Source organism: Athene noctua, chromosome 10 (genome assembly GCF_965140245.1).
Source record: "Athene noctua chromosome 10, bAthNoc1.hap1.1, whole genome shotgun sequence".
Lineage (NCBI taxonomy): Eukaryota > Metazoa > Chordata > Aves > Strigiformes > Strigidae > Athene > Athene noctua.
In genome coordinates, this window is record NC_134046.1 from 8,486,522 (window position 1) to 8,514,472 (window position 27,951).

General features: G+C 40.5%; 1 protein-coding gene across 6 annotated transcripts in view; it reads left to right on the plus strand.

Annotated features, from left to right (window-relative positions):
* MITF (melanocyte inducing transcription factor) overlaps positions 1-27,951 on the plus strand; it is a 110,944-nt gene that overhangs the window by 59,069 nt on the left and 23,924 nt on the right. For all 6 annotated transcript variants that reach the window (XM_074913890.1, XM_074913891.1, XM_074913894.1 and 3 more), the window contains exon 2: positions 926-1,172. In XM_074913890.1, coding sequence (XP_074769991.1) covers positions 926-1,172 — 247 coding nt within the window. The remainder of the gene's footprint in view (positions 1-925; positions 1,173-27,951) is intronic.

Below are 27,951 nucleotides of genomic sequence, written 5' to 3' on the forward strand. Positions count from 1 at the left end.
ATTGTGTGCACTTACAGCTCTTTTTCATGTGGATATATGGAGTCATGTATTCTTCCCCGCTTCCAATGTCCCTCTCTCAAAGGATGTGTGGCTTGGTATTTACCTACCCTAATTGTTCTGTCTTACTGATGCTAGAGAAACAGCTTAAAAATGGGCTCTTGCTTCTGATGATGGATTGGTTCAGAAGATGTCCCTGCAGTCCATCGCAAAGTCCTCTGTGTGCGTCATGCTGTCTGGTGGGAAGCTCCACTTGCCAGTGGCTTAGAAATAGCTCTTAGCTGGTAAAGCAGTGCGGTGTGGCTGAAAATACAGTCGTTATTGTTGTTTATTCTGCCTGTTCTCATATTTTACTGCGCTTGGAAGATGCTGGTAGGCCTGAAGTGGGAGTTGTGCTATTCAGAGTCTGTTTTCTAACTATGAAGAAGGTTGCCACCATCAAATCCAACTCTGAGATAGTATTTTGCAGAAAATAAGTCAACTTTGTTCTGTTGTGCCTTCATCGGAGAGGTAGATGTATTTGATCTCTATTTTTGAGCTGGATCATTAAATCTGGAGTATTACCTATGCCTATCATTAGACTTGATACAGCCCTTTATTACTCCTTAAAAAGAGGAATATGAGAACCTGCTGCTATCTATAAAAGCATTTGTCTTTCTTGTGGATGGTTGCTATAAAAATTGAAACAGTGAATAGCTCTTTACAGCTGGACATCGGCGTTTGGAAATGGTTAGCTGCAGTCAAGTTAAGGCAGCCTAATGTGGCTGCTAAGTACCTGAAGTAGGTCGGCTCCAAAGTCCCCCTCATGTGGAACACCGTATCCTCACCCATCCCGCCCCGCGTTCTGGTGTAATTCTGCAAGCTCTGACCGCTGGAGCCGCAATCCCACTTGGGGAAGCTGAGCTGTCTCTCTCTGGTCTTCCCACAGCAATTCCGAGCATCCTGGCGCTTCCAAGCCTCCCTTAAGCTCCTCCAGCATGACCTCACGAATCCTGCTACGCCAGCAGCTCATGCGTGAGCAGATGCAGGAGCAGGAGCGTCGGGAGCAGCAGCAGAAGCAGCAAGCAGCCCAGTTCATGCAGCAGCGAGTACCCGTCAGCCAGACACCTGCCATCAACGTCAGTGTCCCCACCAGCCTGCCCCCCGCCACCCAGGTACCCATGGAGGTCCTCAAGGTACGCCGGTCTCTCTGCCTTTCTGTTTAGGAGCTCTCGCTCATCTAAACGTACTTTATTTAATAGGGACTGGTTATAGGGGTTTTTGGCAACAGAATTTTACAAATAACCTGCGCTCTGGCTTGAGTTTTGGTGTCTTGGTAGTGAGAAATGGAAAACCTTTGTGTGACTTCTTCTGTTTTGTTTAAAGTTTGAGAACTCGGGAGGGAGGTTTTGTTACAAAACTAATCTTTCCATCATTCTCCCGTTGGAAAATATTTCTCTGTCTTTCTTGTACTTAATTATTTTCAAAAAGAAGAAATTATTAATAGATATTCAAATCAATATTTTGGTTTTTAAAAGAAAACAGTGAAAGGTTTTTGTAAAATGGAGTCAAAACTCATTACAAAAGACCTGCTCAGAAAGCCCTAATCTGAAATACGGGTGAGTTTCCAGCCTCTTGCAATGAGCCTACGTAATCCCTTTTTGCTTAAATGACTTGCTTGTAGCTTTGGATTCCTTGTCCTACTGGAAACTGTAGGAGCTTGTTAGTATCCTTGTGTCAAAGGGGATGTAGCTTGCTAATTAGGAAAAACGTGAACAGCTATAAGAAAAGAGATAATTTCATGCACTGGGTAAGTCCAAGTAGAGTAAAACAATATGAAATGTGTGAATAAAAGAATGCAAAATGTTTTAGAGAAATTTGCTGACATATTTAATGAAAATAAAGTTTTCATTAGTTTCGAAGTTATCTATTTGCTCTGCAGTATTGCTAAATCTTTTTTTTTTTTTTTTACATTCTGATGTTTAGTAACTGCTTTCCTTTGACAGACATATTCTTACCAGATAAGTTAATTGAGCTTCGTTACAATCCACTTGTAGTTTGCTTTTCGCTGTTACATATCAATGATACGTATTCAAAGATTTAGTTCTAAAATAGACTTGCAGGCTCAGGGTTTTGTAGCAGTCTGTGTGACAGGTTTATGGAGGAAATGTAGAGTGCTTTTATTTATTGAATCTGCATCATGGTATTGTGTTGACAGTGCCAGAACTAATACTTAATTAGAACACTAGAGTCATACTCGTGTGGTTGATGTTCTAGGAGCAAAAGGGTAAGAGCTGAATTTTTAATTCTACACATATATACACACACAAATTTTCATTAAAAAATAAATATGGTAGACTTTGAGCATGTGTGCATGTGCATATATTAAGGAGTCCAAAACTGACTGGGAAGAGCATTTTTGTCTAACCTGTGTGCATTACCCACAATGTTTGTGTGTAGGTTTGTTAAACTTGTTTCCAGGTTATGACCCAGTAGTTATAATTCAGATCCAGCAGATGTGTAGATGCTAGGAAATAGGTTTTTTGTTTGTAATGCACCTAGTTAAATAAGCATATATTAACATTTTTACATCCTTTTGCCCTAATATGTTATGATGTGAATTTTAGTTTTTGGGTTTTTTTTAAACCTCTCTGAAAACTTGTAGGAAAGTGTTTATTTTCTGATAATATTTTACAGATAAGGAAGAAGTGTAATGTTTTGAAGAAGCATTAGCAGTTGTCTATATTGTTCATATTACAGTTGTCTTTTTATATGAGAGGAGGGGAGGCAGCCCTTTATTTCTGAGGGACAAACTACCAAAGGTGCTGCAGCCAAAAGGTGATGCTCGGTTATTACAAATGGCATTACTAGGAACTGGCTTGTCATAGGCATTGTATGCAAATCTGTACCCTGCTAGAGCATTGCTAGGGAACTTCACATGAAGGACTTGAACTTGAATCCTTGCCCTTCAGATACTTCTTTTGCAATCCTGTCCCCCATTTTCTCCTGGTGAAAGAGGGAGGACCTCCACTGCATTTGTCTTTGGCTCAAGTGGCAGCTGCATGACCCTGTAGAGCAAAAAATTAAGAGAATGTATCTTTAACTGGCTTGTAAATTAAAAGTAATAGCTGGGATCAACTACCTTTTGTGCATTGAAGGTGATTGTTGGGAAACCTGAACTGTCTAATGCCTGTCTTCTAATCACCTGCATTTACATAAGTAACAGTCAAAATTAGCAAAAACAAGTCCTCTTGGTCTCTGCCCATGAGGCAAGGGAGACCACCTTGCATAGTTTTGCTGCTTGTGTTTTTGGTGGATGAAAGCAGGTAAAGATTCATCCTTCTGTACTTACCGATAAAAGTGGACCAGTTCAGTACCCCAAAAAAAAAAAAATAAAAAAATTAGGACAAAATACCAGGCTTGAAGTCATGATCTTGCAGAAAATTTACCACTGATGCTTCAGTGAGAGTAGGATTTGTCTGAAAGATCCATATAATTTTTTTTTTAAATAGATTGTTTGGCTCAAAAGATGAGATTACCAATAAATCGGGATCTTCCTGGTGCCGATATGCTGACAGCCAGCTCTGCCTGCAGTAACGCTGTATGGGTGACATCATTTCCCTGCAGCTGCTTTTTACACTTCAGTTGTTTTTTAGCTGTAGACAAATTTTCCATATGAGCTGTACAGAAGTTTTAATTAGATAAATAGGGAACTAAATTTGTAACTTTATTATCCAGATGGTCTGGATTTAGTGACCTTAAAGAATGAGATAGACCAAAAGGGGATTTTTACACTTTCAGAAATGTTAATCTGCAAGGCAGCTTTCTTTAAAACAAATCATTTTGAATATTACTTCACAAACAAAAAAGACCAAATGTAGTAGTTGTTTTTGTTGTTGTTTTGTTTGTTTTGGAATTTAGCATGAAAAAAAAACCCACTCCAAGCCTGTTGGATTTGTCAACATTTTGTGTTCTTAATTACATTGTGTGACTTGCCCTTTCTCCCATATCTCACAGTATGAGAAGGAGAATAGTACTTGCGTGTCTGGGGTAGTTTGGAACGACTAGTTTAAGAAGGAGCCAGAGGTGTTAATGAGTTAAAATCGGATTTTAAAATTTTTTTCAAGATGTTCATTTGGACACAGTACAGAAAGAGAGAGAAATACATACGAATCTATGTCACATTGCACATGAATCTCCAAATTACATGATGTGGGCTGCTCAAGGCCATATGAATAAATAGGATTTCATTTTCTTGAGTAATGACTTCTTACTGCATCACTTCTCTGCCAAGTAATGTAGCTTGGCAAGGTAGGAAATGACCTGTTGGCATTGCAATTTTGTGTTGCTTTGTGCAGCCTAATTAAGTGATGGACTAGGAGTAGGTCTAATACATTAGAAACAGTATCTCTTCAAATCTAATAGCAAAAATTAGATTTGTTATGGCTCTCAGTTATCCTTCTGCACAGCTGATGTTAGTTTCACAGATGTAAAGGCTGGTTTATCTTTAAGCACCTTCTCATCTGTCTCCTGTTGGTATTTGATGACTAACGCTATAGAGATACCACAAGAGTTTCTTTGCTTCTCTTACAATTCAACTTCTTGCTCTGCCTTGGAAATAGGAGTATATAATTTAAAATGTTGATTGTTGGGAATGGTTCCAAGCCCTATCAATGTTGGATGAAGATCCATTTCTGAGGTACAAAGTAAGTTTATATTTTTATCTGAGAGTTAACTTCTTTGCAAAGAGCTCATCTTAAGATGTCTTCAGTAGGTTGTTTTATGGAGTAGCTTCTTCCGTAGAGGTGTGTTTTAGTTTTGTATACTTAATTGATATTGAGAAGCTGTTCTTTTTGTTGTTGTTGATTGCAATTAATTCTCTTGTCTGGTGGGAGTCCTCATCTGTTGAAGCAGAAGTGCTGCTGCAGATAACAACTTTAGTATTCCAGACCTGATCTTTGGGAACTGGTTGCTGCATTTCTGTAAGCAGGGTTAGCCCAGGATTTAAGGAGGTTATGCCTCAGGTCCCTGCCTGCAGTCACTGAGGCCTGATGATAGGTTAGTCCTTCTGCTCCTCAGTCATCCAGTTGCAAAATATTACTGCTATTAATCCCATACCTTGTGGAATTACATTTGTTAAACATGGTGAAATCCTTGGCTATTAGAAATAGAGAGAATGTTCTCTTGGTTTGTAGTGAGGCTGGTCTGTTAATCGCTTCCCCATAGCTGTCTCGGACTTCATCTGTTACTGTCTTCCTGCTTGATAACACACGATTAGCTTTTCTCCAGTGGCCCTAGCAGCTGTCTGTTGACAGTTATTTAGGGAGCATCTCCTGTTGATGTGATAGAGTTGCTGAGTTCTGCTTTTTGTGTCTTTCGTGCCTCCTCCCCTCCTTGCATGCTCCCAGTCTCCTTTCCTACTAAGCAGCTTGCAGGATTCTTTTAAAGTGAGTGATCTCCCACCTGCCAAGCTCCTGGCAGCAGCAGGGCAACCCCCTGCCTTTCTGACAGGCAGCGATACCCTAGCCTCTGTAGGATAGTTTACAGTCTTGTATGTCAGTCCAGATAGCTGATTTTAGCATTTTTTTTGTTCAGCAGATAGAAATACTGGTTTGTATGACCGAAGTTCTATGTAATGTCCTTCTGGCATCTTCACCAAAGCTGCACTGTAGCAGTACTTGGGGTTCACTACCCTTCACATGCTTTTAAGAGACACAGAAGGATAAGAGCTTTTCTTTATCTAAAACTTATAAAAGATCCAGGGGAGAAAAGCAAGGAATCAGTCTAAAGACTTAAAGTACCAGCAGCCATCACATCTTATTCTCCTAAGCAAGGCTTGCAGATCCTCTACTTGTTTTTTGGGTTAGTCTTTGAGAAGTTCTGCTAATAGAAGTAGTCAGACCTGAGATGCTGATTTAAGGCTTGCCTCTGAAGATTGTTCTATTTTTCTTTCTTTTTTTTTTTTTTTTTTTTTGATAACTGCACTTACCTCAAAGTAGTTTTATTTACAGAATTTGCACTGGTCCAGGAAGTAAGCTTACTGCAGAAATTCAGAGAAGTGGGCTGGAGAAGGAGTGAGGACTCATCTGTTTGCTCATTGAAACACATTACAAAAATTGCATAGTAGCTGTTCTGCATGTATTGTATTGTTTTGTCTGATTTCTGGATAAAGTTGACTGTTCAGAACAAGCATAATACAATCCCCTAAGTACTTTGGACCAGCCTGCCCAAAACACAGTGTGGCACTACAGGAACTGTGGCTGGTGTGAGCAGGCTTATGTGGTCCGTGGGAGGAGATCCTGAAACATCCTCAGGACTCAGGAAAGGAGACTCAGGGCCAGCTTTGGTCCACAGAATTTCAAATCAGTTCCTTTTAAAACTTCATCAGTTCTTGCAGAATTGAAAATATTACTGCCAGGCAGCTGACATCAACCCTCTGTGTCTCACTGAGCAGATGGAAGGTAGAAAACTGAAGGTGAACACTTTTTCCCGCTGTCCCCCCATGTTATTTGTTGGTGCATGATGTGACACTTGTGCTGTCATGTTTTTAAGATGATACACCAGGCCATGGCACAAGGATGGAAGCCTAAACTGGATGTGTTGTTGTGAAATGGTGTGGTCCCTGCCCCAGCCTGTCCCTGCTGCTGCTTGTTAATGCTCCTGAGGATGCGGTTGGTTTACCTCCCGTTCCTTCTGAGTGTTGTCACACCAAATGAATAGCACAATAAGAAATCTGCAGGGCTTCTGATGTCTCTCTTCCTCCCTCTTTGTCTGCCATTGGGGATTTGAGAACCTAACTTCCATTTGGCACATGCTGGGATGGGAGCGCCACATCAGATACCACTGCAAAGTACAGCCTGGAGGGCTGGGGTGAGAACCTGCAGTGGGTGTTTGCTGCATGAACTGGCGTGTTCCTGCAGTGGTGCAGATGTCTTTTGGACACTGTAAATGCTTTGTGGGTAATAAGATAAAAGCAGGTCTCCTGACCAGCAGATGATATAACAGGTCCCTTTCAGGATGTGAACATCCCTTTCATTCTTGTTTCTGGAGAGTGAGCAAACAGTTCTCTTGCTCCAGGGGATCTGGACAAGGCGGGTCCTGCTTTGGTGGTTTGCAGTTTGAGATCTCTCCTCACTGGCCATAGAATCTGTTCTCCCACATAGTACCTGCCCTTGCTATCAGGGCAGTTCACCTCAAAATGCGACATATAAAAAAACATATGTATGGAAATATAGGCTACAAACACATATTAAACATTTGTTATTAACAGAATGTGAATAACTATTTGTATACAGTAATGTTTATAACATGCTGGATATTAAAAAATTTATCTGCCACTAAGGACCCCACTTAAGGGTCCCCCTGCTGCACTGCCTACATTGGTGTCTTCATGGGGGATGTTAACTGCTCTTTTGGTGCTAGAATTACAGCTCTTTACTGCTACGTCTTGCCATTGTGATGTTGTTTCTTTCACCTGGGGTCCTAAACAAGCTGAAACCTCTTCTTTTCAAAGCCTAGAACCAGATACTGTTTACTGGGTTTCCGCTCTTGCGTTGTTATTCCAAGAGCTTTTGCCCATCTCATGACAGTATTGTGGGCTGATCACCGCTGATACCAGAGGGGGTCCATACATCTCTTCCTTAATGCCATCCCATTGCTGCAGTTCGTGCTCATCTTTCCCTTTACAGCAACTTTTTCTGAGTTGACAGGACTGCAGCGCTGCAGCTGCGCAGCTTGGAAGGGTGCAAGTGACCAGGCTGGCCTCCTGCCTTCACCCTTGTGTCATTGTTCATTCAGATTTTAAATGCGCCACCACGATAAGCTCTTTGCATCAGATACCCTGTATTTCTTCATTTTCGAAATGCCAGGCGTGCCTTCTGAGTGATGTTAATGACTATGGACATGTATCAAAAAATACCTCCTCCTAGTTCTTTTCCAGTGTGCTTATTACAGAGTGACCTGCGGTGGTAATGCAGTCCTGCCTAGCAGGGAAGGCTGTGCAGTTAGCAATAGTGTTCTTGGTGTAATAATTAACCATAAAACTTCATTGTATAGGGGACTTATCTCATGGTTTTGAAGAACAGGAACAATGGGATGTCAAGATAAATGCGTGGTAGCATCTGCTACAGCAAATGTGTGTTTGTGGACATGCTTATCTGATTAAAAGTTAATTTAATCTAACCTGACAATGGTAGATAGAAGTGTGTGTCGGTACGTTATGTAAGCATGGCGTGTATTTGCAATAGAGAATTTAAACAAGTGATTTGCCAGACCAAGTCCTGGTGAACTACAGATAGAAGATTTAAACTGAGGTTACTTATGCTCTGTGACTCTGGTATACATAGATTAAGCCTACAGCAAATTCTTCGTAAAGAAAAACTTGCTTTTAGCTACAGAACCACTAAAGCCTGCCTTGTCTCCTAAGCCTTCATGTAAGTAAAAGTATCTCTCAGGCCTTAACTCTTTTGCTTACTTAGTGGGTTGAAAGCTATTTCAAAACAAACACTGGTGCTAGATGTCTGGTTATTAATAGAAGTAAAATGTAAACTCTTGCTTAACACCTGGGTTATTAGACATTAAAAATGCATGGAATTCAAGGGGGCAACATGCTTTGGTGTACAAGTATCCGACTGCTTGACTGCTAGTGCAAAACACTACTTTAACCCTTTGTCCCAAATGTCCTTTTTCTATGGATGCAAATACATCTGTTGCTTAGCCCTTGAGAGAAATGCTGTTGCTGATGAAGATGTCTAATCTTAGCTCTTCAGCTGTGGTCTCTGTGGCACAAAATACAGCTCCCAGAGTTGTGGGACAAACCGTGCTGCTGGTGGGCTAGAGTAGTTCCTGGGGAAATGGTGCTGTGGGCAGAATGCACAGGTAACAGAGCAGAGGGTAAAGGTAGCTGAGAAACTGCTCCTATCATGGAGCTCTTGCCCTGCAAGTTCACAGTAGTTACCTGGTAGTTTGAAATAACATTTTTGACATGGAAGAAATAAAGATATATTCACACTAAATGTTACAGGCATCTGGAAGTCCAAGCTCTGATTGCCTTTTAGAAGGTTCTTGCTGGTTTATACCCTAGTTGGTGGTTTTGAGGATTTGCTGTCTTCCTGCTAGCGTGACAACATCCAGGAAGTTGAGGAGAGCTTGCAAGTTTGTTCTTTTACAGCTTCTAAGCACTCTTCTTTTTCTTCATGGTCTACCCATATTATCTGATCACTGAGTTACCAGACCTTGGGAAAATAGTGGTTCATCACATGTCAGTGGCTGTTTTGGAGCTGCAGAAGATGAGTTAATCTTCCCAAAGACTTGTAGGTGCCCATAGTTCTGGGTATTAAAAACATCAATGAGGCTCTGCATCCCACCAGCTAGCAGATTTTAACAGCTTGTATTAAGTCCCTTTTCAGTCAATATTAATTTAAAAAGCACCTTATTCCACTTTCCTGGTTGAGCTGAAGAAGTATGAAGAGGGTCAGCGCTGATCACTGCAGTTGTGCTTGTTGCTTCTACAGCTTAATTTGGCAGAAAATAGTGCCTGGAGCCACACGCAGTGCTGGAGACTGGGGGGAGTTGGGTGGAGGTCTAGGGAGGTCTCTGCTGACACCCTTGATAGACATTAAATTTTAAATGTGAAAATTCAGATCTGCTTAAAGTAATCTTGAGGTATTATGTGTACTCACAAATATTTCAGTTCCTCAGCTAGTTTGGCAGAATTATTCTCCGAGACGCTGAACCTGTGTAGTGAGTGAATTCAAAGTGACAAGCTGGAGACATTCCTGCCATTCAAGAGAGGCTTAAGGAATTTCTTATTGGCTAAATTTCAAATATGTAGCATTTTGCCCAGCACTGCATGGCAATTTCAACCTGCCTGACCGTGACAAGATTAGCACTTTTCCTCCCCCTCCCCAGCAGTAATATTTTTTTTCTTTTTTAAAAAAATTAGATTAAGAAGTACCAGGCAGAGATGCAAAAGCTTGAAAGAGTAAAAAGCAGCCTTACCTTGAATGATTCTGTCTGTCATTGGATTGGTTCCTTAATTAGCCCCATGTCCTTTAACCTCTTGAGAAATAAGTAAGGGATAAATTTGGGGATAAAGACAAAGACGCCCGAAGATTTACCACACACCGCTAGGTAATTCATCAAGGAATGCTGGTAATTAGCCCTGCCTCTTTCCTTTCTGGCTCATTTAATAAAACTGGTTGATTTAAAATAATGCCTGCTGGTTCATTATCAACTACTTTAAGAGCCAAGTTATGAACTTGAAACAAAAACCAGTATTGTGTTGTCTGTAAAGGACCTGGCAAGTGTGTTTTGGGTTTTTTTTAAACAATGAATTATTCAGTCCTGTCATCAGTCTCCCCAACTTGATAATTAAATATTAGTTTGTGTTTGTATTACCATTTGGCTTTTTGGGTGGTTTTTTTTTTCTAGTGTCTGCTACTGAGAGGCAGAGAGGAGGAAAAAAAATCCAAGATCTTGAAGAGGTACATGTCAGATTGTGTTAAGAAAGCATAGCCTGATGGAATTCAGCTGAATATGGACTTTACAATACTTGTCCAGTTGAGGAAATGGGTAACTGCTTTAACCCTTTATGTCTCAGACATATGTGCCAACCTCATGTCTTGTTCTTTGAGCAAAGTGATTCATTTTAGTAATGCATGTCTTCGATGCTTGTAGTGGAAATTTTCTCTGAATTGAGAACAGAACTCATCTGGTTTGTATTTGCTTAGGAGAATATTGGTGCAGCATTCTTCCTTTTTCGTTATAGGTAGAAATAGCATTAGTCAAATGAGAGGATTAGGCAAGAACTGAATCAATACATGGCTGTCTTTGCACTTTTCTGGGAGAATATCTCTGTATGGCAGCATCCACTTTGAATTTGTTAAATCAACAGTTGCTGGCCAGTGGATCTGGTTAGGTCGGTCTGTCTGACTTAAAAGAATTAAGTTACTATTACTGTAAATCTTCCTTTAATAATTAATGGCAGACTCAGACTGCAACACTGCTGAAACTGTTGTGGGCTAGAGAAAAAGCAGACTGTGCTAACCTTACGCTTGTGGTAGGCTTGCCAGATCTTGAATCCCTTAGAATTTTTCTGAACCTCTCCCAGCTCATCAGTATGGTCTGGGGCAGAATTGGATATAGTGTTTAGTGCAAATAAGAAAAAACATCCTCCTCGCTCGTCTTCCGTACATCCCTTTGCATCCCTTGGGATAATACTTAGTCTGGGGGAGCTTATCTTTGTTACTTGCTGCTGTTACCCAGCAGAACTGCGTGTCTGGTTTTATATGTTTGGCAGATAGTAAATTAGAAAAAAAAAAAAAGAAGACACAAAACCTGGCCTTTGTAGAAATATTACTCTGCCCATCTTTAGTTCTCAGCAATTCTTTTGTTACCAACTACTACAGTAACTTGCTGTCTCCAAACACCTGCAGAGAGTGCATTGGGGGACTGGGGTAACAGCTCAGCCCTGCAGGTTGTCACTAGAAGCATGTCCACTGGATGCCAGTTACCCACTTGTTTATTATTATTTTGAGACTTGTTAATAAACTTTGATAGTTTAAATTGACTTGGCACTAGATATGTTTTTTCCAGCTTGCAATGATGTGAAGCAGAAAATCAAGTATCTTTAAAAAGAACCCTCATCCCAAACCCCTCAAACAAACACCACCACCCCCCCCCCAAACAAAAAAACAACAAACACAATTAAACTCTGTTTAATACCAGTGTTTTTGAAAAGTTAGACTGTCCATGCCAGATTAATAGTTTGGGCTTCCCACATCATATTCTCATCTTTTCAACATACTGGAACAGTATTTTGTTATGGACCTCTGTGTCTTAAGTGTCCTTGACTTGCTGAATATCCATACTTGAAGTTCCAGCAAGTTCTTTGAAAGTTCTTGGGTAACATACAATTCAAGCAGATATTTTTTTCCTTTTGAACTCGATCACGAGCAGTATGCATCTTAATGTCAATATTACAGCATTTGAAATAGTACATGAAATGCTTGGAAGCACTGAGAACACATTCAGATATGTCATTCATTGGGTTGCACTTTCATAATCTCTCAGCAGATGGCATTAGGGATTCCAAGAGCGTGTGTATTTCATGGGAAAGCTCTAAGCTGCTGGGGAAGTCGTTTTTCTAGGCTATTCCTTTATCTGATGAAGGCTCAGGTGTTCAAAACTGTTTTGACACATTATTCTAATAGTATGTTTGCTTGTGTTACTGTATTTTATTTTCACCAACTAATGTCCCAGAGGTACCTTTAAGCCATTAACCAGTTAAATGCTGTAGTAATAGTTATAGCATGGAAGAACCAATTACTGCTAGAAAGTCTGTGAAAGGCAGGCTGCCTCTTTTAAATAAACCTTCTACTGGCATCCAGTAGAAGTAATAAACCTGCTTAGCAAGTAAGACTAGAGTGCTAAAAAAGCTTAAGCGATAAAACTGGAGCATGTTCCCCACTGAACATTCCCGATCCTCCAAGCTATGTAAGACACAACTGTGTTCTGTTAAATTATACCCTCCTTCCTGCTTTGTGCTACAAATCCTGATTTTTGTAGACGATGTGAGCTAGTGAAAGAAAAACCATTTGAAGAGGGATGTGACAGCTTTCTGAAAAAAAAGTAGTAAATATTACTATATTTCTAAATTAACGTGGCTTATACAACCCTGAAGCCGTTAGCTGTTTTCAGGCAACCCACCTACTTGAAGCCCTGGCTTCTGACAACAGCGTTTTTGTTACCAGTTTGGCTGGAATCGGTGTCGTATCTCCAAATGAACACGTTGACATCAGCAGGAATGCATCCTGGGTGTTTAAAGAACCCAGGGGTTTAAAGAACTGTTTTTCTGTCTTGGAGCAGTGTAGTCCTTGTATTTATCTATCTATCCTTTCCTTTTGGGCACAGAGAGTGGCAGATCAGCTTGCCAAAAAGCATCACAGGCCATGAGTCCTATGGCTGCTAAAAGTACAGCGGTGTTGGGAGCTGCCACTGCAGCTGAGCTTGGAGTCTCAGCAGCAGTCAGGCACCTAAGTGGTTTTAAGAGATCTGGGCTGAAGGGTTCATTGCTGCAAGCTCCAGAAAATCCTTAGTGAGTTTTAGAGTATTTTTCTCTCTCTAGCACTGATGTTTCTTTTTTTTTTTTTTTTTTTTTCCTAGTTACAATGAAAGGCCTTGACAGTAAACTGTTATATTAGATAATGCTGGTGGTTTTGAACCAGAAGTTATTCTGACTTAAAATAAAAAAACCTTATGAATTCTAGAGGAAGTTTGTATGTCAGGGGGGTGAATCACAACTTGTATTTCAGGCTTCCTAAAAATCACTAGGAAATTCCTGGTTGAAACCATCAAAATTCAGTTTATGGACTTAATGGCTATGAATTTAAACTTTCTGTTCTTTTCAGAGGAAGATATAAACAGGAGACTAATGGAAATTCTTTAAAAAAAAAATAAATCCCATCTTTGAAAGGAACTTATTTCAAGACTGAGGTGTAGAAAACAACCTATCTGCCTGCCCTAGGTCTTTATAAATATCCTGACAAGTATCTATCGGCAGCACATTAAACCTTGTCTTTAAGATTTCTACTCACTACTTAAGGCTGTGCTTGTGTTTCTTCTTTAGGTGGGTGGGATTTTTTTCTTCTGAGCTTTGGGAGTCCTGTCTAGAGAGTGTGGTATTCTCAGGAAAGACTTATTCCAGTTTACCCATGTCAGGGATCCAGAGAGCCGTTGCCCTTAACCAGCATCGCTGTTTTTACAGCAGCTGTACCGATAAACCTGCTTTTGGTGAGACAGCTTATTTTTGCTGTGGGGGCAGAGATAGCTTTAGTGCTGCTACAGCCTCATGCAAAGTAGGGCTGTTCTGTTGAAGCGATGTTAGCATTTCAGGAACTGCTTTACAGTGAATTCCTGCCTTGTCAAACAGTGCTTTAATGTTAATTCTTGTTGAACAGAAAATTCTGAGAAGTGTGACTTGTCACTAAAAAAATACACCAGTCATCTATATTATTATAACTTACTGACTGAAAAGTCATTCTTTGAACAGTCTAATAATGTTTTCCTGTACTATTTTACAGAACTATTTTACAGTTCTGTTTCCTGTCTCCCACCAAAACTATACTCTTATGAAATACCATGATAGCCTGGATCTCAAAGAACAGTTTGTTGAGGGAAGGAGTAAAATGACTTTGAATGAGTCAGCACTTGTGTGTAGCAATCGTAAGCTTTCTATCCTCTCTGGTTACTAAAAGGAAATGAATTGTGGACCACAGGCACCATTCATTGGGTGGCAGTTAATGTGCTCCATTCACATGAAAGTTCATATATTCCTTAAGGGTTCAGCCTTGTATGGTTTGCTGTGTAAAAGGAAGAATAGTATTTAATCATGCTACTGTGGCTTTTCAAAAGAGTTTATCCTTTTCTAATGTGCATTGGCTTTTTGAGGGAGGAAAAGTGGTGCCTTCTGCTCTAGAGTGCTGCCTATTCAGTAAGCGACTGCTCTAGGCAAAGTGCTGCTTCCTACATGGCTCACTGTTCAGAATTGCCTTCTGCCTGTCCCTGCGGTGTTTAATGTAAGTAATGAGGGAAAAGCTTCCAGCCAGGGCTTCTGCCTGTTCCCAGGACTTATCCTTAGAAAACCTTTCTCTCTGAACTTGCACCTTCTCCAAGAAAATTTGTTAATTCCATTTATCTGCTTTGGTTAAGAGTGGCAGGCTGTGAGAACAGAGTCAGATCTTGATGGCTCTGTGTGATCTGAGCACACAGTGTCTAGACGCTCCGCTTTGGATGCGGAGTGAGGAATGTGCTGACTGCTACGGGACCCAGAGGGTAACAACAGATAACTGTTAGAGGAACACAGTTAATCCAACTATGCATTTTGTTCTTTAGTAGCTGTGCAATTCCAGATAACATGCCTAAATAGCGATTTCTGCCAGCTGTATATAAGCAATAGACCACCAGATGGGGTAAAGCAGAAGCATCTTTGGCTGTTACTTAGTCAGTTCCCGACTTGTGCCTTTTTTTTTTTTTGGGGGGTGGGGGTGTATGGTTCCATGATACATTGACTGTGGCAGCAAAGGTGACTGATGATGTCCCTTGCAGCCCTGGTAGTCGCTGCTCCCGTGGTTGCACTAGTACATGCATTTGTGGGGCCACACTAAAAATTATGTGGGACTACAGAGGTGGCTTGGAATTATAAAAAGGCCTGTTTTTGGAAAAGTGTTTTTTCTTTAAATCGGCTTAGTGGGTTTGATTGCATGGGTCAGTGTAGCCCTGCAGGCAGCTGTACCTGCATAACTGAGGGCTAAAAGCAGTGAGATGATGTGGTAGGGCAAGAACAAGCAGCTGGACATCCACACTGGCACCTTCTCAGGTCAGCTCTGCCTTTAGCATGGAGCAGCAATGTGCTCTTGAAGTAAATTCCCAGTTCCCCCCACTGAACTACATATTAGTTTATTTTTGCCCAGTGCTGTTGATAAGTATTAATTAGATTCTTGTCAGAGAAAGTGAAAGAAGAAGACCTCATGTTCTCCAGCCACTACTGGGAGTTCAGCCTGTGAGAGCAGACTAGAGCCAGTCTGACATCAATGACTTGAAATGCATATAGTGCTCTGAACCATTCCCCTAGATCTTCCCACATCTCTCATTGCACTGCTTGAGGATGCACAGCTAGTTGTGGTGTCCTTGGGACCAGCTGCAACTATAGCTGCCATTGTCAAAACCCAGCTGTTTGTTGTCATGGATGTACTGGTATCTCCTCTGGCCCCTAGCAGATGTTAAAAACTCCCCAAAATTTTACTTTTCCTCTGTTCAAACTTTATTTCATTTAAAATAAACTGCTAAGTGTGAGTTTATTTGCATTTTTGAAGCATTAAGATATCTAAAAATTTTTATTCCATCCTGTGAAGTAGAGACACGCTAAAATGGGTTTATACTTGAAGTTTAAGAAAGGGTGAGGAAGATGGGAAAGATTGAGTTAGGATCTAGTTAATCCACATCCAATCTCTAATTACAATCTCCTAACTCTAGCATCTGGTTACTCTGAATTGTGTTGTTTTCCCATACTGTTTCTTGGGTAGTTAAAACTTTGTGTATGTTATCAATCAGTGATGAGAGGTATATTGTAAAATACATGTCATGTTGTTTATATTTTTTTCAGTGTTAAAAGGAGATGCCTGATTTTTTAAAATAAATAAATACGGCTTTAGTGGAAGATACTATGTCTGTTTCCTCTTGTGAACATAGTTCTGTTCTTGTAATAGCATTTGAAGGGTTACGTTAGTGTGGGTCAAGTGCGGTTTAAAATAGGATGCTTCTGAGACCAAGCCTGGAGGCCTTGAATTTCTTTCTCAAAAGATGTTTTGATCTTCTAACAAAGCTATGACTTCTGAGTTTCTTGGTGTTTCATATTTGCAACTAACCTTTGGAGAGCTGGAATGATAACACACACTCTTCTTTGTGTTTTGTGAATGTGCCTCTCCTGGTGAGTTGTTGGCTTGTGCTTTTTTGAAGTTCAGATGAAACCCTTGAAAAGAGTTTTCTGTAAGCTGTTTGGGAAGGTGGAGTTTGTCTGGTGTCATGTAATAAAATGTGATTCCAGTCCTGCAGAAAGAGCCCTCACCCTGACCTTGGTAGTCCATGCAGCAGAGAATCCAAGGGCTTGTAGTCTGTTGCAAGCTGGAGGATTTATATGTGCTCACATGCTGAAAATGTTGCTGTGCCAGGGTATGTGTATATACTAGAAGAGCATCACAGCAGAAGTTTAGACTATCTTTTTATATAACCTGTTTTTCACAGTCCTTAAGTTTTTGTGATAAGGAACATGCTTGTGCAGTATCTATTAAAGTAATGATCCTGACTGCAGTTTTTTGTTACAACTGAAGTATACAGAAGGCTGCTGACAGCTACCTTGGTTCTTATCAAAAAGTTTGACTGGTTCAGGTGATGGTCCTTCAAGCGCCCCATCCTCTGGCTTGATCAAGGGTCATTTATGTGGAGAGGAGCTTTTCAGTTCACAGTGTAACTAATTATTTGCCAACCATATGTGAAATAACATGAGTAGAAGGGTTTTCAACAGCTTGTCTCTGGAAGACATGGAGAGACAGGTGTGGGGAAGGTTACAAAAACGGCTGAGTGGCTGGATGTTGTTTTTTTAAGTATAAAATAGATTATGATTCAATGTCTCTATGTATGTAAAGCCTGAGATCTTAAAAGGACTGAAATGTTGGCATCCTTGTTTAATAAATGAGCCAATGCTAGTCTTGTTTTTTTCTGGGAGCCAGACGATAGCTACTGTCTGACTGTTGCGGGAATAAAATCATGGGGTGTAGAGGTGAGGTCATGCAACCTAATGGCTGTTTGCCTTAAATATGTCTTTGTGTTCTAGAAGTATTATGGCACCATTCCTTTAGCTAAAAAATAACTAAACCAATGAGTTCCATTATGGTTTCTGGGTTTAAAATTAGAGTAGAATAAACATACGTAATTTCTTACTGATGTTGCCTTTAATCTCTTGTGGCTACTGTGATGTCTGCTGTAGCACCTACTTTGTGAGTGAGATGTCAGGAAGTAAAAGTTGTAATGCAGCCTAATGAAAGTGTTGGACATTAGCACTCTACTCCCTAGGAAGAGCCAACCCCCTTCAAAAGTAACCTTGACAGCACTGACTTTCAGTTTTGATTGTCCATGGGATCAGTTTGGCCCCCTGGGTTAATTCTCCTCCAGAGTGGTGACTTGCCATCCTGTACAAGGAGTGTACCCACCTTTGTAGCTTGCCAAAGGCCCCCAGAAAATCCCAATTCTGGTATTTAGCAGAATGTTTCAGATCATAGCCAGTTGAGTTTGCATGAAGGTGACTTGGATTATCTTACATTAGTGAACATGATGATCAGGCACTCTGAGGTACTGAAACTGTTTTATTATAACTCAGTAGGTTTTAATACAGTCATAAATAACATCACAGCTCGTTGAGCAGAAGGATAAAAATCAAGGAGTTCGGTGGTAAGCCAGCTTGCCTTCCCTTCACTTAAATGAAGTCAACGATTTATTATTATTTTAGGCTGTGTCTAATGATCATATTAGTAGTGTGAATAAAATGGATGTATCTAGACTGCTTTATTCTTCTGCTTATTCAAGCCTTCCATATTGGGGCTGACATGAGACGTCATCGGCTGTAGGCAAAGTGGTAAAGAGCCCAGCTAAGTCTTTCTAATTCTTTATTAACTGTGACATGTAGAAGCTCAGGGCATGTTAACAGCGTAAAACTGTTTTGAATTAACAAAATCTTCATTCTCTTGCTAACTTCTTCTCGTGGCACGGTGTCTTTGTTGTAAAGTGGATAGCCTCAAAACAGTCCTGTTCCAGAACAAGTGTCCTTTGTACTGTAGCCAGTGTGTTGCCAAGTGGTTTGTTAAAATAAATGGTCCTTTCAAAATTATTTTCACTCTTATTTTTGGACAGTTCTCTTAAAAGTTTCGTTGGGAAGGCTTTTCAATAGATGCACAGGCCAGGCTGTTCCAGCACGCACTGCGTGACACTGGTTGGGTTCGGTGTATTTATGTTTTCACATTGGGGTCGTGATTAGTGGCATGTTCTTGATATGTGCTTTGTAAGTGACCTTGAGAGCATGCTGCCAACCTCACAGTCCCCATGTAATTATGTGAACAATGAGAGTAGCAGTCTTTCACCTAGATCATTTTTAGACACGTATGCAACAAGATGTAGAAGTTGGACTAAATGACCTTTAAAGATCCCTTTCAACCCAAGCTATTCAGTGATTCTGTGATGTCCTTCTACTGTGCAATGTGCTTCCAAAGTGAGGAGGTTTTTACCCTTGAATATAATAATGCAAGAATTGCATTTGATTTTACATATAGCTTTTATTTAAAAAAGAGGAGGATACAAGTGTTTCTGTTTGTGGGTTTTGAGTGTTTATTTTGATCTAGTGTCATCTTTGCATTTCTTGTGCTTCAGTGCTGAATGTTGAAATTTTGTAAATAAATACTTGAGTAGTCCACAGACAATATTCTGAACAGCACTTCTTTCTCACAAGCTAGCATTGTGGATTTGAAAGACTTTTAAATCACACTCGCTTCTTGCTTAGCCACAAAGTGCCAAAGATTACATTCCTCAACATTTGAAGTTATCTTGGCTCAAAACTGTGTCTCATGCTATAATTTAGGAAAGTAACGGGTTGGGGTTTTTTCCCTTTATTATAACTTTTATTTACAGTTTGGGCAAAATAGCCTATTTTAGCTTAAATTTCACCTGTGAAAAGTCAGTGTTGCATGACACACATGAGGAGAAGTCCATGCAGAGGCAAAGTAGATTTACTGCATTAAAATCTGCTTTTGGCATGGAGACTCAAGTCTTGAAAACCAAACAACCTGTCCCATTATCTCTCTGTGGAACTCTACATCTCTAGGAAGTTGGTAATAAGTATTTTTATTTTAAAGTCAGCGCATGCTGTTTCTGATTCTGTTTTAAACTTAGCTCTGGTTACTTTTTACTCAACATCTTGTATAAAACTGATTTCTGTTTTCTCCTTAGGTCATTTTCTATGAAAGATGCCATTATTTTTGCCTAGTTCCATTTGCATTCTTCACATTTGACAAATAAACAATAATGAGCAACCTGAGAAAAAACAGTTGTAGATAGGATGCTCTTTCTCACCTGTGGAGACTGCCTCCTCAAGGCATTTTAAGAATTGAGGAAAAACTCGATGTTCCTCCTTTTGTATAGCAAAGTGCATGTGCTGTCTTGGATGTGCGCTCTAGAAATAGACCCAGAATCTCTAAATCCTTTGCACATGCAAATGTTGATGTGATTTTAAGTAGTAGTCTGACCTGTCAAGGCCTAGCTGGGGACAAAGGTCAGTATTCTGCGCCTTTTCTCTGCTATGGGAAATACAGTAGAGTGAAGTCATTAAAGACACCAGTTTTTCTAGACTTGTAGTGAACCAAAGACCTGGAAGTGAAATACTTTGTTGTGCAGGTCTAGCAGGGCTTACTGAGGACTGGAATGGTGGCTGGATTAGTAACCCCTATGAAACGTAGCTGATAGTCTTGCTCAGGCTCTAAATATGTGACTGCAAGTCAAAGCTGGCACTGGCTAACACCGTGCTTGGCAACCTTAGGAGGAAGATAAGGTTGGGCAAATACTTTTACCTCTCCAATGTGACTCTTTCAAGTCAATAGTGAACTGTGTTAGAGTGGTCTGGTAAATCTTTGTGTTGGTGTTGCTTGGGCTGTAGGAAGGGCAGATGATAGTGCCTGGGCTGTGAAAGGCTTTGCAAAAGGAAGCTGGGAGAAGAGGTGGCTTCAGACCATCAATACAGGCTTTGGGCTCTCAGGCAGCTGAAATATCTGTAGTCCTGTGACTCTGCTTCCTCTTGAGTTCACATCTCTACGCCAGGTCTTGCAAGAGAGCTTTTTGGAAGTAACTTTATGTGTATCTTTGACAGCTCTTGTAAGGAGGAGTCATTCGTGTCCTATTGTGAGCAATCTCAAACCCTCAAGTGCCAATGAAAGTGCTGCCCAGATTCGTTATGAGAGAAGAGGATGGCAGAAGTGGATGTAAATATGAGGTGCTTGAATTAAGCTTTTGATCGTGGCAGTACCATAATTCAAACTTGCCTGTCAGATGCAGTTGTGTGGCTGATATTGTTGCCTGTTAGTCATAAAATATTTACGCTCTGAAGCACCTGGGGTAGGTGAAATCATAGCAAAAGATTTGTGTCTGACATTATGTGGAGTCAATTACTTGTCTGTCCTAAAATGTTGCAATGCTTTTTGGTATCCTCTCAGTAACTGCATAAAATAAAAATTTATGGCATGTGTTTTAGGAAGTAAACAGCTGAAATGGTGGTTCCCGAACAAAAAGATGCAGGAGTTCAGAGGACTGAATCCTGTCTGAAAGTCACACTTGTGGAATGGCAGCTAGCATACCACTAACCTGCAAATTACATCAATTCCTGTTGCCTTAAGCAAATTTGGCTAACCTCTCTTTAATTTCCTTAGATACTTGTCATGTGCTTCTATAGCTAAAACAGTTTTTAAATACTAATCCACAAAAACTTTTTTCTTTTTGTCTGCTTCGTGTCTTTCCCTTGGATAAAAAGTCACATTATACAGAGGAATTTTTGGTGATGGGCAAAACAACCTCTAGTTATATAAATGATGTTAATGCTGTACAATGTGCCTTTTCTTTTTCATAACTCTTTGTGCTTGAAGATGACTGTTGAATCTACTTGGACTGCAATCATGATGCCAGATCTTAAATAACTTTCTCATACTTGCTTTGGTTTTCAAGTTCAGCGGGTTTTTGGGGTGAATTAAGTAACCAGGGAATTCTATTATGCCATAACAAATATTGTTTCCTTACGTTGGCTATATCCTAAGGTAAAATGCTGGATTCAGCTCATTCTGCTTGTCATTCTTCAGTTAAAACAAATAACTCTTCACCTTTTTCCTGATGTTGGGCTTTCTGGTCAGTATTCTGGCCACTCTTCCTGGTTTATGGACGAAAAGGGAACAAATATGCTCTAGAAAAGATGGAGGGGAGAACAGCAGCTGGAGAAGTTACTGAGTCGGTTTATCTATTACTAAATTCACAGTGACCCTATGGGGAATGATATCACAACCCAATCAATTTTGACTACATTTCAAATAAGGTAGCTATTCCATCTTGGAGGGCTGGAAAGGTTTCAGAAAGCAAGAGGACTGAACTTCTCTTGCGAAGCCATTTCAGGCCACTGACATCCTTAGGGGGAAAAATGTGATGCCGTTGCTTAATGTTTGAATGCAGCATGTGGGAAAACATCTTTGAGAATGAGTTAATCCATTGTCTGGCTGGTTATTTAGATTGCTCCGAGTTGGGTGGTAGAAGGGTTCTTCCCAGCACTGCAGTGAAACCGCTGATCAATATTTTAATGAAATAATTGAAGTTTTTTGTGGTCTCTAGGTTTTTCAGACTTAGTGGATCAAGCCATGGTGAATATGACTTGCAGAATCTTGAACCTGGATTAGAAAACTTCAGGAGAATAAATCAATGCAAGAAGCACTAATTCATTATCTTTCTTATATGGCATTCTCAGATTTTTTTTTATTCCTCCCTAAGCCTGAAAGTATAGACAGCTATTTATACAACTTTCTGTTTTTATTCACATTTCTAAAAAACAATTTGTTACTGCTGCTGCTAGGTGTTTTTTTTTTTTTATCCTTGAAAAGTGGTGGGTTGAAGCAGCTTTAAAAAGCAGCTTTGAAGCCCTGAACTAGTGTGTGGAATAGGCTTTCTGCTGCAGTGGACCTAACTGAAGCCTGTAGCCCTTGCAAAACACTCAGTGGATGTGGTTTTGTATCGTTTTTCTTTGGGTACCATTAATTGTTAAATGGCACAGAGTTTTAACCTTTCTTAAAAATCCCATGACATTTAGCTGTCTAAGCAACAAAAAGTTCTATTGAACTGAGAAAACTGACCAAAAAGTATTTTATTTGTAATTATAAAACTGTGAGTCCTAAGGCAATTTACTTGAAACAAATGGTCTTTTTAATTTAAAAAAAAAAAAAAAAAAAGGGGGTGGGGGTAAAAGTCTTCCTCCGCCTTGGTTAGCTGTCCTCTGTAAATCTCTGGTGTGTCCCTCTGCCCAAGCCTATCTGCTTAAATGAAGCATGCAGTGGTTCAGCTTTCCTTTCACAGGAGGGTTTAAGGATGGTCTTTGGTGAGAAGAATCTCCTTCTGTGTAGTTTGGGGAATGGGAATATGCTCCTTCCCAGCTCGTGGGGGCCAGACAAGTGGGACAGCCCAGAGCTGCTGGCATCGTGGTGGCCTTTTGTCACTCGTGTTGCTCCAGCAGAGGATTTGGGGCATCTTCAGCTTTGTATGCACAGGCATGAGGTCTGCACTGCTTAACTCCATGTCCCGGTTCTTAGCAGTTTAGTTTTTGCTAGGAAATGGGTGTTGTGTCCCATAAGCTTAAACGGGAGGAGGAGAGCAGGGGAAGCGCTTTTGGTTGCACAAATGGCTCCTGTCAGAGCAGCAGGGTCTGAGCGGGGCAGGGGCTGGGCATGGAGCTGGCTCTGGGCGGGACCTGTGGTGGGTCCCCAGTGTGGGGATGGCCAGGGGCTCTGGAGTGGTGAGGGCCTTTGGTAGAGTGGGTGAGAGAGATGGGGGGGTGATATCTGCCATGAAAAAATGGGGAGATGAGTGGGGAAGACAAGAGACATCTTAAGGAAGCCCTGGGGCCAGGAGGCAGCTGGGCTGGCAGGGGGTGAGGAGGCCTGTGCAGGCAGGGTTCCCTGAGGTGGGAAATGATCACTGTCTTCAGGGTTGACAAGTCCTGCTCCTACATCTGGGTTTCAAGTGTGGCTAGTTCAAAACTGGCTTTGTTCTTCTCAAATTCATTTAATATTTTGTTCCTGATGATTTTTTTTTTTTTTTTCACTTGGTCTGGTTGCCTTTTCTTCACGCAAATGTTGTGGGAACATGAGTAGCAGTAGTCCAGATATCTGCAAAAGTTTTGGTGATGAAATTGCATGTTACATTGTTCAGTAGTTACAGGAAAAACCACAAGTGAGTAAAACAACTACTGAGTGCTTTAGAGTTTTATAACTTCGGTGTTTTGTGGGAGTTTTCTGTGGTTGGCTTGTTTTTTTGTTTGTTTGGGTTTTTTTTTTATAGTGCAGCACGTAAGGCTGTTAATACAAACCTATTCTGTGATCACACTGAAATGGATAACTTTTTTTCATATTTCCCCCTAGATGGTAAGAGAAGTTTGAAAGCAATGGTACTTGTGACAAGTAAGACATTGTGATTTTAAGTAATAACTGAGATGGCAAAACCAATATGCAGTGTTCCACCTTGAGGAAATACTCTTAACACAAGATGTGCTGGGTTTGTGCTTGCTTCCTGGAGTTACCCATTTCAAACAAATCAAACCCCTGCATGCACAAATTTCTAAGTTTATAAATAACACACCCAACTAACTTAGCCGTAGTACTTCATCCAGAAGTACTGGTGGGTCAAAGCTTGGTCCTACAGAAGTTAATCGACTTGTAACTACAGTTGGACTCGATGATCTTAAAGGTCTTTTCCAACATAAATGATTCCATGATTCTATGACCTTGAAGCTTTCCCAGGGAATGCCTAGCCACTGCTAATTACTGATTTTTATTCTGTTGTAAGTTCCCAGTTATTTTAATCATTAGCCATTTAGTTTCTGGATTACACTGTGCAAAATACATAGGCCAAGCCAATAGGCTTCCCTGCCCTGTGCCTGCCCAAGAATGAACTCTCCTGTATGCCTCTGTGAAAGGGATTTGGTCCATGCATATACCCACTGGGAGTGGGGGTACATTGTTCTGTTGCAATGTTCCAAGTTCTTGCCATCGTTAGCAAGTTAGTAATTTAAGTCTTGACTGATTCCCAGCAAGACTTGACATGAGGAGCAAGTAGCAGAAGTATTGTTTCAGTTGCTTGTGTCGGCTTCATACAGAGGATCTATTTGAGCTGTGTGCTTTGTGCTTAGATATGTAGGTATGCTTTTGTGTTTAAATTCCTGAGCCCCTGATCACCTTAACGGGAAGCATTCTTACTTTTTCAGATTGATGGAAGTATGTCAGTCTACTCAGGAGTCCTGTCACTGACGTGTAATATAATACAAGGATTTTGAAGAATGTAGTCTGAAGTACACCTAAAATTCCCCCTGATACTGTGTGTACTCTTAAAGCTAGTGAAAGCCATTGATTAAATGTTTGCTTGATTGACACTAGACCCAAGGGCTGGGAAAAATCTACTCTACATATATGGGTACTACTGTTGTTTCTGTGATGTGGAAGAAATAGGCAGCTTCTCAGGAACTGTTTTTCCCCTACTCAGATACTTGAACTGGATGTATGTACTGGAGTTAGCAGTCAGATGTTGAGATTAGTGAAGGTATGAGAAATCCTTTCCCCTGCTTGAGATAACATTGTTCTCCAGGATACTCCAAAGAGCAAGGGAGGAGTGCTGAGTAATCAGCAGGGCTCCATCCAGAATTTTTCTAGCCCAGCTCAGCCTTGTAGGGCCTAAGCTGGGTTACTTATGGGTGTACTCAAGCTGACTTCTTTATACTGCTTTTCTCGGTTCTTCAGCTCAAGAAAAAACATACTAGCTCAGTGTCAGCATGGTGAGAATGGCTGGAGCTTGAGTTACTCACCCGTGAGACTTGTAGTGAGTGCAGGAATACGTGGTGCAGTGATGGTGCATGGAGCCAGCCTGTGGAGGTGCTGCTGAGCTGGCGTTGGAGGCTATTCTAGCATGAAATCAGTTCCAGGCCTCTACTTCTAAGGCAGTGTTAATCTGCTATCCATGTAAGCAGTACCTTGATAACCATGCAAATTGAAAATGCACCTGAGTACAATTTGAAAGTGCATCTTTCTTCCAGATGTTTCTGGGTTGAATCCAGGCTGTAGGCTGCCACTTGGCCATCCTCGATCTGTAGTTCCTTGTAGCCAAATTCTTCTGTTGCTATGGTGCGATAAACTTAGCTGGTTTTGCCACCTTGTTTTAAATAATTTCTGAAGTTCTACATATGATACTTCCATTACTTCTTTCCATTACTTCTTGCTTGCCAATACCAATATGTCCAAAACTCAATTTTCTATTCAGTATAGCAGTGTTATAGCAAAGCTTCGTTGAGATTCCTGGAGGTAGATGGTTGGAGATCCAGAGGAATCAGTCTTAAGTTGTCTGTTTTTCTTGCATGTCCCCATTCAGACACATTTCTTCGGGAGTGTATCCAAACCAATAAATTGTTGTTGTTTTGCACTTAGTGTCTCACAATTTGGAAGAACAAGACCTACTTTTCACCCCAAAGGCAAGAAGGGGCTGAGAACCAGATCTTAATTAAGTCAAAGCTTTGATTCATGGTTTCAAATTCCGGGGTAGTGGAATTTTGATTTAGGGTTTGGTTTGCAGCTCTTTGCTTGTGAGATACTTTGTCAAAAAGTAAGACTGCTTTATGTTTTGTCTGCAGCCTGACCATGACTCGTAGCTCTTGGGACATTTGCTGAAGCAGGCACATCTGGGCTCTCTGATGTAGAGACTGAAGAAAAGGATGCTCTAGGTCAAAGACAGAGTTAGTCTAAACAAAAACCACAAGAGTTTCATAAAGGTATTCCCCATCAGATTTCAATGATGGAGCTTGTAAGGCAGCTCAAGAGGACAAAAGTGACAGAAACGAAAAATCAAACTGAAGTTTCTCAGATGCCTTCTGTGTAGTCTGTTGGGCCTCACACCTGGCCACAGTGGGGGTAGCTGAAACTGGTATGTCTGTCTGAGAAAGAGCATGTGTGAAGCTTTTTCCATTCTGTGGGAGCTCCTGTCCTTGTTGCACTGACATGCAGGGTGAGAATAGTTGTGTTGCATTCTCTTCCATTTGGAGAATAATTATGTGTTCTTGTCTTCAAATGTGAAATTATGTTTGACCAGCCATGGATTAAAAAGAAATGTTTAGTCCCTGAATCTCTCCTTTGCATCATTTTGGAGCAATTTAATGACAGAAAAGGCAGTTTTCTTTTTTTTGGTGCACTACTGGACTTTCCTAAGAAGGTGACACGTCCTTGGAGAACTGTGCATATCTAGTGTGTAATGACTGTGGTTCTTCTGGGAGTTTTTTCTTTGTAAAGGCAGTAGAGCATCTTCTCTGCAGCTGCTGATTTGAAACTCAGGCATCTGACAGTAAATGAATTTCCTCGGAGTAATTCGTTGCCCATTTGTAGCAAGTGTTGACTCTATATGAAAATATGGTCTACTGGGTAACTCTGTTCAGAGTACTTCCAGAAGGACATACCTTAAGTGAGCCAGAGTGATTTTGTGGTGTGTCAGGAATTAAACAGGCTGGATTATAATTTGCATTTGCAGTTATGCCACACACAAATAGGCAGTAATGTTTATCTAGTTGTTATATTCACTGTAAGGGTGAGCAGAGGAAGATAGATCCTCTCTTCCCCCCACAAAAAAGGGAAAAAAAAAGAAAAAAGCAGACAGTAGTTTCTGAACTGCAACTGAAATTTGTTGTCCTGTACCAAAGAGGAGGCACTTCTCAGCAACATTAAAATTCTCATAGTTACACTTCTATATTAAGGAGAAATCTGTAACTTAAAAGTTTTGAGAAAGGATGCAGCTCCTTTTTTTTTTAACGTTCACAACTTTTTTTTTTTTTTTTTTTCCTCTTGCCTTCCCTGGCACACTGAGGGCAGCAAAGCCCATTTAAAAAAAAGTTAAAAAAAATTATGGAGTAGCAAAATAACACAAACTATTCTAATTTAGGATAATACAACAAAATCTTAGGGAAAGTATGTTCTTATGAAATAAGTGTGTGTTTTGTCAACAAAAATCCTGTGTCAAATAGGCAGTGTGTGTTTCAAAAGTTGACATGTAGCCAGTTCAGAGTATTAGTATATATATTATAAATAATACAGTATTTGATGATGCACAGTTGAGATGTGGATCTTGGCATTTTGCTGGTGTCTCTCCTGGGAGTGTGGAGCATGGGTAGGAGATGGGTGCAGAGAGGGGAGGCTTTGCTCCATCCCGTCACCTTGGCAAGTCCATGGAGAGCAGCCATGGTTGCTGATGCCTGTGGAGGAAAAGGGAGCATGAAAATTCTGGCAGGCAACTAGAGCCTGTTTTTAAAAGAACATATTCAAAGATAAGTGTTATGAAAATAACTCGTTTGCTGATAAATTTATCTACTTGGAAGATGAAAATTTAAGTGAAAAATAGACTTATCTGGGTAGCCTAACTCTTACCACTGGTGATAGGAAAATCGATAATGCAGTTTGAGACTGACAAAGCAAGTGCTGTGCTTATCACGGCAGACTTTTGTATTGTGTTGTCTTGCGATTTAGTGCAACAAATCAGATTAAACTCTCTAGAAACGCTATCTTAAGTGTGCTTCGCTGTGCAGTGGAGACTTTGGAAAGTAATGCAAGT